The sequence below is a fragment of the Nyctereutes procyonoides genome, unplaced genomic scaffold (genome assembly GCF_905146905.1).
Source record: "Nyctereutes procyonoides isolate TBG_1078 unplaced genomic scaffold, NYPRO_anot_genome, whole genome shotgun sequence".
NCBI classification, from domain to species: domain Eukaryota; kingdom Metazoa; phylum Chordata; class Mammalia; order Carnivora; family Canidae; genus Nyctereutes; species Nyctereutes procyonoides.
Window position 1 is genome coordinate 15,168,499 of NW_026575024.1, and position 18,526 is coordinate 15,187,024.

Below are 18,526 nucleotides of genomic sequence, written 5' to 3' on the forward strand. Positions count from 1 at the left end.
ACATTTTTGGTTGTTGAAACTGGAGAGGTTGCTATTGGCATCAAGTTAGTAGAGGTCAGGGATACTGCTAAAAATCCCCTAGTGCACAAGACAGACCCCTCTCACCATTGCCCCCCCTCCACACACACGCACACAAAGAATCATCTAGCCCAGAGTGTCAGTAAGTGCCGAGATGGAGAAGCCCTGAGCTAAAAGGAAGCACTGTTAAGTATGAAGAAACCAGGACTTCACAGTAAGAAATTCTCAGCCTCTCCAAATGGCAAATGATAGTAACATTAAGAAGTGGTTTCCTAGCAAAACTTAAATCTAGGGCATTGAAAACATCCAAAACAACATGGTGCAAAAATGCAACTGAGGGGTGTCTGGGTGGCTCAGTGGGTTAAGCATCTGCCTTCCCCTCAGATATGATCCCGGGGTCCTGGGATTGGGGTCCTGGGATTGAGCAGGGCTCCCTGCTCAGCAGGAGACTCTGCTTCTCCCTCTCCTTCTATCTCCCCCCTACTTTGTGTTCTCTCTCTCAAATAAATAAATAAAATCTTTCAAAAAATGAAACTGAGAACATGACTATAAAATCTTGAATTTATATCTCAGGAAGATTAAAGGCAATGCCTCAGAGTACTCAGATGAAAGATCTCCAAAGAAATCATAGGTGTGCCTCATAGATCCTCTGAATCAAACAATAGGGATTCTAGAAAGCTTAGGGATGTTGTCCCTTAGCCATTTCAGCATAAGCCTAATGCAGAGAAGGGCTTATCTCAAAGAAATTGTAGGCATGGCCTTTGTCTAATAGAGTGCTCTGAGTAAGATTCAGAGTGACCCACAAGTTCTTAAAAGGACAATATATCCAGAAAAGTCTCCAGTTTGGATGTATAGGGATAAAGAGAGTATTAAAAAAAAGAGGATTTTTGGTCCTGAACAAAATGGAGTAGATGTATTCCTCTCCATCCCTCCCACTAAATATAGCTTTTAATGTTTTATATCTCAAACAAATATAAGAAGGCAGACCAACCAGGAACTCCAGTAGGTTTTCTTTTTGCTAGGGTCTGGAGAAGCCTGTAACCTGGAAATGCCAAACAGGCACAGATAAAAATTGCCCCATGAAAAGCCTGTTTTCTGGCTTTTCTCTGACTGAGAAAGAGGCACCCTAGCAGTACAGAGATCTTTGGACATTAAATGTCCCCCTCCAGCAAAATAATAGAGAAAAAACCACTGCCAGCCTCTACTAGCAAAGACAGAGGGAAAGCCAGACTTCAATGTTCACCTTGTAACAAAGGTCGCTTTACCTCCAGGTGGTGTTAGAGGAAACCGGCTGGGAGCCTGAGCTTCATCACTACCAGCAGTAACAAATACCCTTCCCCAAAAATCCCTCCCCATTTCCGTGGTGTCAGAGGAGGCCACATGGGGAGCTGCACTGCCATTTCCATCAAGCAATAATGAGGCACCACTCCCTTCCTCCAATGTAAAGGAGGCCAAGTGTACAGCCTAGATGTCCAACTCTGCCCAGCAGTAATGAGACAACCTTCACCTTTCCCTTTTGAGTGGGGTCATGCAGGTAGACTGAATTCTCACTCTCATCTGGTGGTAGAGTTGGTGCCCCACCCCCCATCTCACTGGCCCAGGTCATCCAAGGCCTACTGAAACAGAAAATTTAAATGAGATCCAGAGACTCATAATTTCTATAATATCCAGGTTATAACTGAAAATAATTCATCATACCTAGAACCAGGAAAATCTCAATTTGGATAAGAAAAGACAACAGAATCACAGCATTGCTCTATTTATCTAACCATGATTTTAAGACAGTCACTATAAAAGTGCTTCAACAAACAATTACAGGGATCCCTGGGTGGCTCAGCGGTTAAGCATCTGCCTTCGGCCCAGGGCATGATCCTGAGTCCCAGGATCAAGTCCCACATCAGGCTCTCTGCATGGAGCCTGCTTCTCTCTCTGCCTAAGTCTCTGCCTCTCTCTAATCAAGAGTGCTTGACAAAGACTCTCCCCTTGATCAAACTCTACCTGGGCTCCTCTGAGCCCTCTTTTCGAACAGGTCTTCACCTTGATCTATAAAGACTTGAACAAACACTAACATAGTTTCTAATAGCTCAAGGCTGAATCCCTAGGATGACCCCAGATCCCTTAAAGTGCCTGCCTGAGAAAACTCAAGGCTGCCAAATGAATTAACTGTTTGTTCCAGCCAACCTCTGAAGATAGGGCCCCTGTCTCCCAACAGCAAGATACCCATCTTCTATGGGAGGCTAGGAGATCAACATCAATAGTGCCAGTTGGCAAATCTACATGAGTTTCACATGGATCAATACTCCCTTTCTGTCTTCTGTAAATTTTCACTTCCTTAAATCTATAGAGCAGCCCCCCTCAGCACCTCCCTATTCCCAAATTCCTTTAAGATGCTGAGTCATCTCTGGACAAATCAAAGCTGAGTCTCATTCATTTGGGGAATATAAATAATAGTGAAAGGAAATAGAGGGGAAGGGAGAAGAAATGGGTGGGAAATATCAGAAAGGGAGACAGAACATGAGAGACTCCTAACTCTGGGAAACGAACTAGGGGTGGTGGAAGGGGAGGAGGGCGGGGGGGTGGGGGTGACTGGGTGGCAGGCACTGAGTGGGGTACTTGACTGGATGAGCACTGGGTGTTATTCTGTATGTTGGCAAATTGAACACCAACAAAAAATAAATTTATTATTTAAAAAAAAAAGCTGAGTTCAGTTCACACTGGATCCTTTTTCCTATTACAACAGTATATTACTGATCAAAATCTGTTCTTTCGGGCAGCCCTGGTGGCTCAGTGTTTAGCGCCTCCTACAGCCCAGGGCCTGATCCTGGAGTCCTGGGATCCAGTCCCACGTCGGGCTCCCTGCGTGGAGCCTGCTTCTCCCTCTGCCTGCGTCTCTACTTCTCTCCCTCTCTCTTTTCTCTGTGTATTCTCATAAATAAATAAATAAAATCTTTTTTAAAAAATCTGTTCTTTCTACTTTAAATAATTTGTTTATCTCTGACATGCTGTACCCAGCGAGAAGATCTTTTAGGAATGAGAAATCAAGACATTCTCAAATGAAAGAAATACTAATAGAATTTGTTGCCTGAAGACCTACCCTAAAAGAATGACCAAAGACGGTACCTGGCTGGCTCAATCGGTGGAGCATACAACTCTTGATCTCGAGGTTGTGAGTTTGAGCCCCACATTGGATGTAGAGATTACTTAAAAATAAAAAATCTTAGGGACACCTGGGTTGCTCAGTGGTTATGCATCTGCCTTAGGCTCAGGGCATGATCCTGGAGTCCCAGGATTGAGTCCCACATCCGGCTCCCTGCATGGAGCCCACTTCTCTCTCTGCCTAAGTCTCTGCCTTTCTCTCTGTGTGTCTCTCATGAATAAATGGATGAAATCTTAAAAAAAAAATCTTAAAAAAAAGAAAACATCATAGATTAAATAAAAAATTAAATCCTAAAAGATATTCAAGTAACACAGGAAGGGTGGAAAATGGAACAGACAAATGAAAAACAGAGGAAACAACTATAAAATGACAAATGGAAGAAGCACTAAGACACAAATAATTACATGAACTGGAAATGGCCTAAATATATCATTTAAAAGTGAGAGAGACAGGGCACCCGGGTAGCTCAGTGGTTGAGCATCTGCCTTTGGCCCAGGTCATGATCCTGGGGTCCTGGGATCAAGTCCCACGTCGGGCTCCCTGCATGGAGCCTACTTCTTCTTCTGCCTATGACTCGGCCTCTCTCTCTCTCTCTCTCTCTCTCTCTCTGTGTGTGTGTGTGTGTGTGTGTCTCTCATGAATAAATAAATTAAATCTAAAAAAAATAAATAAAAGTGAGAGAGATCTGTAAAACAGGATATGAATAAATAACCCAACTATAAGTCATCAACAAGAAATTCACTTCAAGTATAATGACATAGGTAGGTTGAAAGTAAAAGGATGGAAAAAGATGTGCCATACAAACAATCAAAAGACAGCAGAATCTGCCATCTTAATATCAGATAAAAGAAAATCACCAAGGAAAAGAGGGTACATTACATAATGATAGCAGGATCAAACCATGAGGAAAACAAAGCAATCCTAAAATGTATGGGCACCAAACTCAGAACCAAAAGGAGAGTTGGAGACTTCAAAACATCTCTGAAATACTGATAGAAATACTAAGCAGAAAAGCAGCAGAATACATAAGAACTTTTTTTTTTAAAGATTTTATTTATTTATTCATGAGAGACACAGAGAGAGGCAGATATATAGGCAGAGGGAGAAGCAAGCTCCCTGCAGGGAGCCTGATGCAGGACTAGATCCCTGGACTCCAAGATCATGACCTGAGCTGAAGGCAGCCACTCAACCACTGAGCCACACTGGTGCCCCTAGAATACATAAGAACTCAACAAAATATCCAAAAGGCTCTAATAGACATTTAAAGAACACTCTACCCAACAATAGCAAGATACACATTCTTTTCAAGTGCCCATGGAATATTCACCCCAACAGACAATATCCTAAGTCCAAAGACAACCTCAAGAGACTGAAAACAATCAAAATTATACAGTGTATGTTCGCTTGACCACAATGAAATCAAACAGATCCAAATCAGTAACAGAAAGGTGACAAGAAAATCTCCAAACACATGTAAATTAAACAACATACTTCTAAATAATCTGTGGTTCAAAATGAAGATCTCAACAAAATTTTTTAAAATTGAGCTGAAGCAAAGTATTAAAATATTTAGGGGAATCCCTGAGTGGCTTGGCGGTTTGGCACCTGCCTTCGGCCCAGGGCGTGATCCTGGAGTCACAGGATCGAGTTCAGCATCGGGCTCCCTGCATGGAGCCTGCTTCTTCCTCTGCCTCTCTCTGTGTGTCTCTCATGAATAAATAAAATCTTTATAAAAAAAAATATGTAGGGCATAGCTAAGGCCATGCTGAAAGGGAAATTTACAGCACTAAATGTCTACTTTCAAAGGAAGAAAGACCTCCAATTATCAATCTAAGTTTCAGCCTTAAACCAGAATCAGAAGAGCAAAAACTCCAAAGAAATGAAAATAGAAAAACATAGAGAAAATCAAAGAAACAAAAAGCTGTGTTTTTTTTTTTTTTGGAAAGATCTATAAAATGGACAAACCTCTAACAAGATTGACAAAGGAAACAAAGAAAGAGAAGACCTAAACTATCAATTTCATGAGTGTAACACAGGATACCCTTATGGACTCCCAGACATTAAAGAGATAATAAGGAACTACTAAGAACAATTCTACACACATAAATTTGGCAATTTAGATGAAAAGGACTAAATCTCCAAAAAGTACAAACTGCCAAAACTCACCCAACATGAAATAGATCATAAATTTGCTCCATCACTATTAAAGAAATTGAATGCATAGTCAATGCAAAACACACACATTTTTTTTATTTTTTATTTTTTTATCCTTTATTAACCTTTATTATCCTTTTGATGCCCCTAGGATCAGTAGTGATGACCTCTCTTAAATTTCTAATATTGGTAATTTGTGTCTTCTTTCATTTTTTTCTTGGATAGTTGGCTACATGTCTGTTGATTTTATTGACTTTCTCAAAGAACAACTCGTGGGGTTCATTGATTTTCTCTATTGTTTTTCCTGTTTTCAATTTCATTAATTCCTGCTCTAGTTTAGGAATTTCTTTTTCCTTTGCTTACTTTAGGTTTAAATTTCCCTTCTTCTTTTTTTTCAAAGATTTTATTTATTTATTCATGAGAGACACAGAAAGAAGTCAGAGACACAGGCAGAGGGAGAAGCAGGCTCCTCACAGGGAACCCAATGCGGGACTCGATCCCATAACTCCAGGATCATGCCCTGAGCCGAAGGCAGGCGCTCAACCACTGAGCCACCCAGGTGTCCCTAAATTGCCCTTCTTTCTCTAGTTTTATAAAGTGAAAGCTTGGATTGTTTTCTGATCTTTCTTCTTTTCCTATATACAGTAGTGGTATAATTTCCTTCTAGGGGCACCTAGAAGGTGGGGAGGCAGAGACAGAAGGAGAGAAAGATCTCAAGCAGACTCCCTGCCGACACCAGAGCCCTATGTGGGGCTCAATCTCCTGAACCTGAGATCATGACTTGAGCTGATCAAGAGTTGGACACTTAACCGACTGAACCACCCAGGAGCCCCTATTTCAAAGTATTTTTAAGTTTCTCTTGAGATTTTTTTCTGTAATCCATGTGTTATTTTAGTAGTGTATTGTTTCATCACCAAATATCTTAGACTTTCCCAGCTATGTGTTACTGGTCTCTAATTTAATTCCATTGTGGTTTGAGAACATACTTTGTATGATTTCTATTCTTTTAAATCTGTTCAGGTGTGTTTTATGGCCCACAGTGCAGTCTATCATGATGTTCCATAAGAGCTAGAGAAGAATGCATACTCTGCTGTTTGGTGGATGAAATATTCTATAAATGCCAATTAGATCAGGTTCATTGCTGGTGATGTTCAACTATACCCTTACTTATTTTCTCTGTGTTTGATTTATAATTATTGAAAGAGAGGTTCTGAAGTCTCCAACTATAATTGTGGATTTGCCGATTCTCCTTGGAGTTCTACCAGTTTTTGCCTCACATATTTTGACATTTTATTGTTGGGGGAATAAATAAGATTCTTTAATAAGAATATTGTGTCTTCTGGATAATGGACTCCTTTATTATTATTTAACAATCCTCTTTATCCCCGATAATGTCTCTTGTTCTGAAGTTTGCTTTATCTGAAATTAATATAGCTACTTCAGCTTTCCTTTGATTAGCATTAGGATGGTATGTCTTTCTCTATCCCTTTTTTTTTTAAAGATTGTATTTATTTATTCATGAGAGACACAGAGAGAGAGAGAGGCAGAGACATAGGCAGAGGGAGAAGCAGGCTCCATGCAGGAAACCGGATGTGGGACTCCCAGGACTACCAGGATCACGCCCTAGGCTGAAGGAAGGCGCTAAACTGCTGAGTCACCCAGGGATCCCCACTATCCTTTCATTTTTAAACTACCTTTACCTTTATATTTAAATTGAGGTTCTTTTAGACAACATATAATTAGGTCTTGGTTTTTGTCCACTGACAGTTCCAGTCTCTTAACTGGAATATATTTAGGCCATTCACTTTTAAAGTGATTATTGATATAACTGGCATAATATCTGTCATGTTTATAAGTAGTTTCTATTTGTTGCATTTGTTCTTTATTTCTTTTTCTTCCTTACTCTCCTTTTCTGCTTTCTTTTGTTTTGAGCATTTTAGGTGATTCTATTTTTCTCTCCTTTCTTAGTCTATCAATTACACTTTAAAAAATTTGGGGAGGATCCCTGGGTGGCTCAGCAGTTTAGCACCTGCCTTCCGCCCAGGGCATGATCCTAGAGTCCGGAGATGGAGTCTCGCATCAGGATCCCTGTGTGGTGCCTGCTTCTTCCTCTGCCTGTGTCTCTGCCTCTCTCTCTCTCTCTCTCTCTCTCTCTGTCTCGTGTGTCTCTCATGAATAAATAAATCTTTTTTTTTTATTTAAAGAATTTTATTTTCTTCAGATAGGAAAGATACAAATTAAAAATTTTACCAAGTTTAACCATAATCCTTAATTCTTCAAAATGGTCAGAGAAATCTAGAGGATTTCAGATTACAAAAAAGCTTTGGGAGACGGATTCAGCAAGATCACCCTTTCTCAGGTAAGCATACAGTCAATCTTTTCCAAGAAGCCTTGTATTCCAAACTCCAAAGTTGAGAAATTCCTGTAACAGGACAGACTGAACCAAGCACATCAGGCTGCCATCTATTTACTGCCCTGTGGCTTCACAGGGCTCCAGGCCAACTCCTTCCCACTCCTGGTCCACTCGAAGTCTCTTGTAATAAATAAAATCTTTTAAAAAAATGTTTTGGTCATTTCCCTAGAGTCTGTAATATATATTTACAACTGTCTTAAATCTACTCTCAAGTAACACTATACCAGTTCTAGGATAGTGCAGGTACCATATAAAAGACCCATAGCCCTCACAAAAATAGACACAAAAATCTTCAACAAGATATTAGCAAAAATTCAATCCAAAAATATATAAAAAGGATTACCAAGTGGGATTTATTCAGACATAGTTCAACATTCAAATATCAATCAATATAATCTACCACAGTTATGAACTAAAGAAAAACATCACATGACCATATCAACTGCTACAGAAAAATCATTAGACAAAATCCAATGTCCATTTTTATGAAAACTCTCAGCAAACTAGGAATAAGGGGTAACTTTGAATTTGATAATGATAAAGAGTATCTACAGAACACCTACAGCTAACATCATATTTACTGGTGAAAGATAAGATCAAGTACAAGGCAAGGATGTCTGCTCTAATCCCCTTTATTTAACATGGTGTTAGGGATCCCTGGGTGGCGCAGCGGTTTGGCACCTGCCTTTGGCCCAGGGCGCGATCCTGGAGACCCGGGATCGAATCCCACATCGGGCTCCTGGTGCATGGAGCCTGCTTCTCCCTCTGCCTGTGTCTCTGCCTCTCTCTCTCTCTCTCTCTCTCTCTCTCTCTCTCTCTGTGACTATCATAAATAAATAAAAATTAAAAAAAAAACCATGGTGTTAGAAGTCCTAGCCGGCAAAATAAGATGAAGACGGAGGAGGAGGGAGAGGAGAAGAAAGAGGAGTAGAAGGAGAAGAAGAAATTAAAGGTATACAGATGGGAGAAGATACTTCAAATCACATGTTACAAAGAATTTTATGTATAGAATACATAAGGAACTCTCAAAACTCAACAGCAAACAAATAATCCAATTAGAAAATAGGCAAAGGACAGATATCTCATCAGAGACGATACAGTGGTGGCAAATAACACATTAAAATATGTTCAACATCAATACCATTAGGGAAGTGCAAATTAAAACCATGATGAGATATCACTACACACTTATTAGAATAGTTTTAAAGATGCAGAGAAAACAGGTTTTTCATACATTGCTGGTGGGAATGTAAAATAATATAGTCACTCTGGAAGATAGTTTGTGTTTTCTTAGAAAACTAAATAGACACTTATATGATCTAGCAACTGCACTCCTCAGCATTTATTACAGAGAAATGAAAACTATGTCCATACAAAAACCTATATATGAATGTTCATAGCAGCTTTACTTGTAATAGCTCTAAATTAAAAACAATTCATATGTTCTTCAATGAGTGATAGTTAAACTGCGGTACATACCATACTGTGGAATAAAACTCAGCAAAAAAGGGAACAAATGATTGATACAAACAATTGGATAGATATTGAGGGCATTATTCTGAGTGAAAAAAAGCCAAACGTGTAATGTTACATACTATAAGATTTCATTTATATAACATTCTTTTAAAAAACTTTATGTATATTATGTATGTATGTATGTATGTATTTGAAAAGGAGAGGGAGAGGGAAAGAGAGAGAGAGCACAAGTGGTAGGGAGGGGCAGAGGAAGAAGAAGCAGACTCTGCACCAAACAGGGAGCCCAACACAGGGATCCATCTCAGGACCCTGAGATCATGACCTGAGCTGAAGGCAGATGCTTAACATACGGAGCCACCGGGTGCCCCTTATATAACATTCTTGAATATTCTACAACAAAATTAGAGAAATGAAGAGGGGTTGCGAGGGGATAGCATGGGAGGAAAGTGGGGTGGGTATAAAGAGCATGAAGGAGCCTTGGGATGATATAACAGTACTGTGTCTTGATTGTGGTGGTGGTTACATGAATCACCATGTGGTTTTGATATTATAACATAGTTAAACAAGATGTTACCAGTGGGGGAAAATGAGTGAAAGGTAGATAGGACCTCCATGCATATATTTTTTGGAATTCTCTGTGAATCTATAGTGATTTTTCAAGTTTATAAAAGGAACTACTGATACAGCAACAAACTGAATGGATCTCAAGAGCACTGTGCTGAGTGAAAAAAAAAAAGCCGATTTTGAAAGGTCACACGATGTGTGATTCTATTCACATAACATCCTTGAAATGACAAAATTATAGAGATGGAGAACAAATTAGTGATTTCTAAGATTAGGGATGGGATTGTGGGGAGAGGGGCAGATAGCACAAGAGAGATTTTAGTGGTGATGGAATATACACACACAAATGAATGCATGTAAAACTGCTAAAATCTGAATTTCATCTATAGATTGTACTAATATCAATTTCCTGGTTTTCATATTGTACATATTGTAAGGTGCTCCCTTGGAGAAAACTGTACTACTTTTGTATCTCCCTATGATCTATAACCATTTCAAAATTTACAAAAATATTTGAGAAAAATTAAAAGAGCCCTTTGAACCTCAAAGTTTTACTGGCAGGAAGCATGTGAAGAAAATGACAACTGCAAATGTGCACAAAAAAGAAAGAAAAACTCAGAACAAAAAGTCCAAGGGACAGAGTCAAAATTTTAGTAGGATTTTGTGTAGAAATCAACAAGCTGATTTTAAAATTCACAAGGAAAGACAAATGAAGGATGATAGTCAAAACAATTTTTGAAATGAACAGAAGGAGTGCCTGGCTGGCTCAGTCTGAAGAGCATGCCACTCTTGATCTTGGAGTCATGAGTCTGAACCCCATAGAGATTACCTAAATAAATAAACTTAAAAAAAAAAAACAAGAAAGTTGGAAAACTCACTAATTTCAAGTATTATTATAAAGTGCTATAGTCGGGGTCATGAGTTTGAGGCCCAGGTTGGGTATAGAGATTAAACCTTAAAAAAAAGGAAAATTGGAAAACTCCCTAATTTTAAGAGTTACTATAAAGTGCTATAGTAATCAAAACATATTATAAAGCTTACTAAAAGGAATCAAGACAGTATGGTACTGGCAAAAGGACAGACCATATAGATCAAAGAAACAGAACAGAATCTAGAAATAAATCCATACCTATATGGTCAATTGACTGTTGAGAAAAGTGCAAAGGAATTCAATGGAAAGAAGAGTCATGCTGTGTAGGGGCACACCTGGGTGGCTCAGCGGTTGAGCATCTGCCTTCCGCTCAGGGTGTGATCCCAGGATCTGGGATGGAGTGCTACATCAGGCCCCTTGCAGGGAGTCTGCTTCTCCCTCTGCCTGTGTCTCTGCCTCTCTCTGTGTGTGTGTCTCTCATGAATAAATGAAATCTTAAAAAAAATTGTGTAGGAATAACTGGATATGCATATAGAAAAATCCTGATCCATACCTTACACTATATATAAAAATTAATGCAAAATGAGTCCTTGATCTAAATTTAAAAACCTGAAACTGTAAAATGTTGAGGAGTAAGCCTTGGTGATTTGGGGCTAGACAAATATTTCTTAGATACAACACCAAAAGCATAATCCATTTTTTAAAAACTCATAAATTGGGGGATCCCTGGGTGGCGCAGCAGTTTAGCGCCTGCCTTTGGCCCGGGGCACGATCCTGGAGACCCGGGATGGGATCGAATCCCACGTCGGGCTCCCTGCATGGAGCCTGCTTCTCCCTCTGCCTGTGTCTCTGCCTCCCTCTCTCTCTGTGTGTGACTGTCATAAATAAATAAAAAATAAAAAAAATAAAAATAAAACTCATAAATTGGACTTCATCAAAATTAAGAATCTACTCTTCAAAAGGCAGTTAAGAAAATGAAAACATAAACCAGAGACTAGCAGAAAATACTTGTAAACCATATGACTGACAAAGGGATCCAGAATTTACAAAGAACTCTCAAGCTTAACAGTATGAAAAACAATCCGATTTTTATTATTTAAGTAGGATCAACACCCAGTGTGGAGCCCAAAATGAGATTCAAACTCATGATTCCAAGATCAACACCCCAGCTAAGATTTAGAGTCAGACGCCCAACTGACCCAGGTCCCTCAAAAACAACCCAATTTTTAAAAACGGGCAAAAGATCTGAACAGACACTTCATCAGAGGAGATAAATAGATGGCAAATTAGCACATGAAAAAATGCTCAATATCATTAGTTATTAGGGAAATGTCAATTAACCCTACTGTGAGATACCATTACATACCTACTAGAATGGCTTTTTATTTATTTATTATTTTTTTAAATTTTTATTTATTTATGATAGTCAGAGAGAGAGAGACAGAGGCAGAGACACAGGCAGAGGGAGAAGCAGGCTCCATGCACCGGGAGCCCGATGTGGGATTCGATCCCGGGTCAACAGGATCGCGCCCTGGGCCAAAGGCAGGCGCTAAACCGCTGCGCCACCCAGGGATCCCTAGAATGGCTTTTTAAAAAACACAACCTGGGTTGCCTGGGTGGCTCAGTCAGTTGAGCGCTGACTCTTGGTTTCAGCTCTGGGTTTCAGGTCATGATCTCGCAGTTGAGAGATCAAGCCCTGCATCAGTCTCTGCACTCAGTGCAGAGTCTGCTTCAGATTCTCTCTCCTTCTCCCTTTTTCACCTTTATTTTTAACAGAGTTTGTAGAAGCATAATAGGCTGCAACTGACTCATAACGGCTTGCAAAAGCCTATGATGCTTCTACGAATTCTGCTGACTGGTCATTAAGCATAGTCATCATTAAAAATCAAATTATACAAACTTAATTAAATTAATGATATTAAAAACAAGGTGAAAAATGTTCAAACTCATCACTTCCAATTGTTTGCTACCTTTTGCTATTATCTATGCTCTCGAGAGTCTTCACATTTGTAGAAATACAGTAGAAATACATAATGGTATGCTAGTCAAACCATGTTCAGCCAAATGGAGCAGCATAATGGAAATGTGCATTTCTATTCAACTCTGCATTCAGTGACATCACACCGGTACCTTGAAATCAGCCTTGGTAGGAGTTGTTACCCCAAAGACATAGGTACTTGTTATAAATTAGGTTTTGATTTATTATTTTGTTGATTGTCTAGACCAGAGGTTTATCATGGGCCAAATTCAGCCTATTTTTGTAAATAAAGTTTTATTGCAACACAGCCATGCTTACTAATTTGCATAATATCTGTGGCTGCTTTCACACTACAGCAGCACAGCTGAGCAGCTGTAATGCTGTGGCCTACAAAACCTGACATATTTACTATCTTGCCCTTTACACAAGAAATTTGCCAACCACTGGTCCAGCCTTAAGAAACTAATGGAAGAGGGGCATCTGAGTGGCTCAGTTGGTTAAGCATCTGCTTTCAGCTCAGGTCATGATCCCAGGGCCCTGGGATCAAGCCCTGCATCGAGATCCCTCCTCAGCAGGGGAGTCTGCCTTTGCTTCTCCCTTTCCCTCTCCCTCTCCCCCTGCTTGTGCTTTCTCTCTCGAATAAATAAAATCTTTAAAAAAGAGAAACTAATGGAGATATTAATAATGCAATTAAATGTAAACACATATGTCCTGTCTATACATTGTAGACAACACACAGACAAAAAAAATTTTTTGAGAAAATATACTTCCTGTATTTGAAAACTCTGATCCAATACAGCAGATAAATCAGTATGTCACTGATGAATGAGTGAAATTCCAACATTTTTATTCTTTCACTTTTTTGCTTTCTTCTTTCCCTTTAGTGTAAGTGAAAATGTCAACATTTATGTTGGAGCTACACTTGTTCATCCATTGTGACCATAGGCTGGTTATGGATATGAGTCAGGCAAAATCCAAGAAAAGCCTATTTTAAGAATGAACTGGCTGTTTGGAATTTACAATAAAGAGTATTGAAGAATTTTATTATTTTAGATTTCTATCAGTAAAATTTATAATAAATTCACACACACAAATACATTTTGTTTCAGGGAGCCAACTGCTAAACATTCATAAGCACACACACTGTTTTGAACTCCACTAGAATGTATGTTCCTTGAGGGTAAGAATTTTCTTTTATTTCAGTGCTTAGAACAACAAATGTAGCAGGTGTACCATCAACATATGACATGAATAAACAGGAGCATTACTGGGAACACCTGGTTTCATGCGTTGATTATCAGACCTTCAATTTCCAGCTCCACCATTATCCAACTGTGTGGCCTTGAGTAAATTCTTTAACCTCTTTGAACCCTGGTTTCTTTATTTAAAAAGAGAAGATAATTCTCTTACCTCACAGGGAGGTGTTGACAATATATGCCTCTGCCTGGCACCTACTAGGTTTTTCCACAGGTGGGAGTTTCCTCCTCACCCTCCACCCCTGCCACACACATACTCCGTGGAGACCCAGCCCTGCTGCTGTCACAAATTTCAGTGATGTCACAGCTCCCCTCCCAGGAAGCTCCAGCAGAGCCGTGCTGACGGCCAGCCTGAGTGCTGGCCGAACTGAGAGGGGCAGGAAGCAGGTGGTGCCTGGTACCAGTGTTGCTCCATTTGTCTTTGAGGTCTCACAGCCCCAGTATGACTCCATCAGCAAAGAAGAGGCCCAAGAATAGAATGGTTTCTAAGGTTGGACTTGGGAGTGGACACAGAGGGGATCCAACCACACCCAGAACAGGGTCCATCTAGGCTTGGGGGAAAGGGAGAGGTGAGGGTGAAGGGAGGTCAGGAGAATTAGAGTGGTCTTCCCATTTCTGTCCCCAAACCAAGATGACAAAACCCCTGGTCAAAGGTTAGTCAAACCATGTTCAGCCAAATGGAGCAGCATAATGGAGGCATTCAGGGGTATTTTTCCTATGTTAGCATACTCTCTCCCTCTGTCCGTCAGATACAAGATGAAGAACCAAAGGACAAGATACCGCAATCTGTCAACAAAGTAATTGGGCGGCACCGACTTAAGATGGTGAGATCCCTCATATTGGTCCCTCCTGGGTGCCAGGCTTGTTGTGACCCAGAAGGGGTCACCAGGTGCAGCCCTGAGTTGAGCTGAGCCAAAGTCTAGGTGGGATGTGGGAGGCTACCCCAGGAAAGCTGAGGCTTCTGTTTTCCTGGTTTGTTGATCCTGGCAGGTATTAAAAAACTTGTCGCTCTTGAAGCTGCTCAAGAGCTCGAACCCCCGGATCCAAGAACTGCATAACTTGGCCAGAAGGTGTTGGAATTCACTGCTCAGAGTTCCACAGATCCTTGGGATCTCCACTGGGTGAGCTCAGCCCCCTGGCTATCTTTACTAGGAGTGGGCACTATCTATGCTGACAAATTTAGAAAACCTAATTTTCACAAAGATTCTATGATAAAGGTATTTATTAGCCCTATTTTATGGATAGGGAACCGAGGCTCAAAAGATAGTGACTTGTCCCAACTAACTCAAACTGGTAAGTGATAGAGCTAGGATTTGAAGCCATTCCTGTGTGATATCAGAGCTGTGGTCCTAGCTAGTGTCATAATCATCCAATTATGGGGCTAACCACCAACTGGGGCACTACCCAAGCAAGAGGGACCACTCCTCCTCCTCCCCACCCTCAAGTCCATACCACTCAGAGATTCACCTGCACACCAGTCATCTGGCTAAGGCCTGGCTTCCTCATAAATCATGTCAGAATATTAAGAAAGTTGACATTTATTAGGCATCTGCTAAGTACTTCACAAACATTTCCCATGGAGTTAATTCTTCACCGCAGTCCTATTAGATAGAGTTATCCCAGTTTCACAGTTGAGGAAACTAAGCTTTGAGAGGTGAAATTTCTTGCCCCAAATCACAGATGGTAAGAGGCACAAGCAAATTTGAACTCCCATTTGTTGGTCTTGAAAGCCTGTGGTGGCCAAGCCATTCCACCACTGCCTCCTCCTTTGTGGGGCTGGTGTGAGGGTCCCACGCCCAATGCACAGTGGACACTCACTCAGTAGTGGCAGTTAGCATTGGTACTGGCATTACGTTGAGCCTCAGTCCTCACTCCACTCCACACATATTCAGCTAGAACAATGCTGTCACTGTGCAGAGGACTCAGTCTATTACACACCTTCTTGGGGCAAGTCTTCTTCTAGCACCAAATATCTCCACCTAATGCCTCCTATCAGAGCTCCTCTCGGAGCTGGCCTCCTAGACGCCAGCAATCAGGAAGCACTGGGCTGGAGGGGTCAGGCCTCTCTCATCCCATAGTTTTCCAACCTGTTTGAAGAAGCAGAACCTCTCTTCAAGTATCTGTCATCAAGCCCCAGCTGTGCTGTTAGGCAGAAAGGTATCCTGCCCTCACTCTGCCCCACCCCTGGGTGCAGAGGCATTTGAGATATCTCCTGAGAAACTTAAGGTTTCTTGGAGCAGAATTTGAAAACACTGGACTAGTTCACTCCACCTCTCTGAAATCCAGAGAGGCAGAACCATGGCCAGCGGCCCGTGAAGACAACATACAGTCCACAGTCCTAGGTGTTCTAACTCCTGGTCACTGCCTCTCACGTTCCCAACCTCTCCTGTCCCTTCGATGGTCCTCATCACCTCCTCTGCCTCCAGGCCCAAGGCCTCTGGTTGCGAAGTTTCTTTTCTCGCCTGACCTGGCTGCATAGCAATGGTCTCAGGGTGAGGCTGGAGGACCAGGACCTTTAGTCTTACTGATTGCCTTCCCTCCCCCTGCCAGGAGCAGCAATGTCTGTGATAGAGTGGAACAAGATAATGAAGAGCTCCAAGAGGCTGGGTGCCCCAAGAAGATACTGGAATCCAAGAAGTTAGAGTCCACAGGGGAGCCCAAGGTGGGACTATGGGAGAAGAATGAGGCGCAGCAGTCACCTGCAGCAGTGCGCCAGAGCCAAGAACAGATGGAGCCTGAGCTCCCAAGGACATCGAAGGGTCATGACCTGACCACTCACCCCGGAGCCCAGGGGAGCCAATCATCCACTAGGGACCCCCGCATCATCTTCCTAAAGACCTACCAGCACAGAACTCCCATGGGTGACAAGAAACAGCAGGAAACTGTAGCTGACCAGTGGATCTGGTTTGAAGGGTTGCCTACACGAATCCACCTCCCAGGGCCTCGAGTGATGTGCAGATCATCCACCCTGCGCTGGGTCAAGCGTTGCTGCACCCGCTTCTGCTCTGCATCACTTGAGCTACCCATGTGCCATCCATACAAAGTGTGACAGCACCACTGCCAGGCCAGGGTGAGACACAGGCCCCAAGCCAGGCCTGGAGCTGGGCCCTAGAGTGGGGCTGTAGCTAGCTTGCAGTGCTGGGGGACCCCTCCCTCATGCCTAGAGAGGGGGAAACCATTGATGAAGGCCACACAGCAGGGTGGTGGCCAGGCTGGGGCCTCTCAAGATCCAAAGAGGGGTTCTGGGGAGGGACACTGGAAGTGGGGGTTCGGAGGTGGGTCATCTATCTCACTGCCTGGAGGCCTCAGAGCCACAACAGCAGCTATGGCTCAGAATCTCAGTCAGGAGTCTGAGTAAGGGACTTGAGGGATTTCCAAATGTTAGGGGAAGGGGGAGTGGTCAAGTAGAGCTTTGCCATATCGCATCCCTTCTTAGACCAAATCACTGCCCCCCATTTGTTTCATTTATTCATGCTTCAAAGAAGATTTCCTCTGAACAAAAAGTTTCTTAGCAAAAAAAGAAAGAAAACAAAATACTCCAGCCTTCCATGAGAGAGCTGAGGTCCCAAGAGAGGAAGGGGTAAAAGTCTTGGGTGTCCATCTGAAAGGGAGGCTTCCCCTGCACAAAACCCCAAACCCCAACCTGCTAGATTTCAGGGCACCCTCCCTCTCCCCAGGCAGCAGAGCCCCCTGGTGGCCATCTGCACTCCTAACACCAAGGTCTCTGCTCACAGGTGGTGTGACCTGGGATGGGAGCCAGAAGTGTGAGGTGAGGGTGAAGATGGCGCCATCATCTGAGCGGGAGGGATGGGCGGGAAAATTCTCCAGTCTACAAATAAAATCTCCCATAGTGAATTGAAGAATACTACCGCTGGTTCTGCCTGTTTGGGGCTGGTGGAAAGAGCCCCTCCACCCAGGTGGGGAGAGTAGTATGCATCTGATTTTAGATTTCTTCTACCCCATTCCCAGGCCCCTAAAGTCTGTCTAGAACCTGGCACACAGAAACCAGCAAACTGCACCCCTCCCCACTCGAGTGAGTTGGCCTCCAGAAGAGTGCACTCTATGAAGTCATGGAAGGGAGACAGTTGTCAGATGCTTTCTGGGTGCCAGGTACTTCAAATGGCCCTGCAAGACAAGGGGATGAGAGGCCGTGGTTCTGAGACAGAAGGTGATTTGGCCAGGCTCAAGGGACTAGGAAGTGGCAGGGCAGACTCTCTAGAACTGCTGGCTGCTCCCCATTCCATTTTCTGAAGAAAGGAAAAAGGCACAAGGAAGCATCCAGCCTGCCATTCATGGGCATTGCGCCCCGGATATTGCAGCATCGGGTGTCAACAAATGGGTGTCAGCTGGGCCTCAAAATGTGTTCCACCTGCGTCAAGGAAAGCACCCAGTCAGGCCCAGGGTCAGTACTCCGGCTAGACAGCTCTGGCGGGACACAAGCCCAGCCCCCTACCTACCCGCAAGCCGCATTGACCCCATCGAGTCGGGGTCGCCCTCTGTTGGCAGGAGCCACAGCCCTGAACATGCAGTTGGGGAGAGGAAAACCCAGGGAACCCGGGCTTTCTGGGGTTCTTCCCCTGGGAGGCAGGTTGCCCGGATTGGCGCCCTCAAGAGAGCGCGCAGTGATCAAGGGGCGCAG

The 18,526-nt window shown here is 42.5% G+C and overlaps 2 protein-coding genes across 2 annotated transcripts in view; one reads left to right on the top strand and one right to left on the bottom strand.

The window, feature by feature from the left end:
* SYS1 (SYS1 golgi trafficking protein) overlaps positions 1–18,526 on the bottom strand; it is a 37,250-nt gene that overhangs the window by 8,774 nt on the left and 9,950 nt on the right. The gene's annotated exons all lie outside the window — the stretch shown is intronic.
* Positions 13,720–17,029, top strand: TP53TG5 (TP53 target 5). Its single transcript, XM_055343889.1, has 3 exons — positions 13,720–14,711; positions 14,878–15,008; positions 16,438–17,029. Exons 1-3 carry the CDS (start codon positions 14,553–14,555, stop codon positions 16,934–16,936), a joined length of 789 nt encoding a protein of 262 aa, XP_055199864.1. The 5' UTR covers positions 13,720–14,552; the 3' UTR covers positions 16,937–17,029.

Excerpts from the sequence above, each read along its gene's own strand:
- TP53TG5 (XM_055343889.1), top strand. The coding sequence starts at position 14,553 with ATGTTCAGCCAAATGGAGCAGCATAATGGAGGCATTCAGGGGTATTTT. Across the intron at positions 14,712-14,877 it reads GGCGGCACCGACTTAAGATG|GTATTAAAAAACTTGTCGCT; the intron begins GTGAGATCCCTC and ends TGATCCTGGCAG. Across the intron at positions 15,009-16,437 it reads ATCCTTGGGATCTCCACTGG|GAGCAGCAATGTCTGTGATA; the intron begins GTGAGCTCAGCC and ends TCCCCCTGCCAG.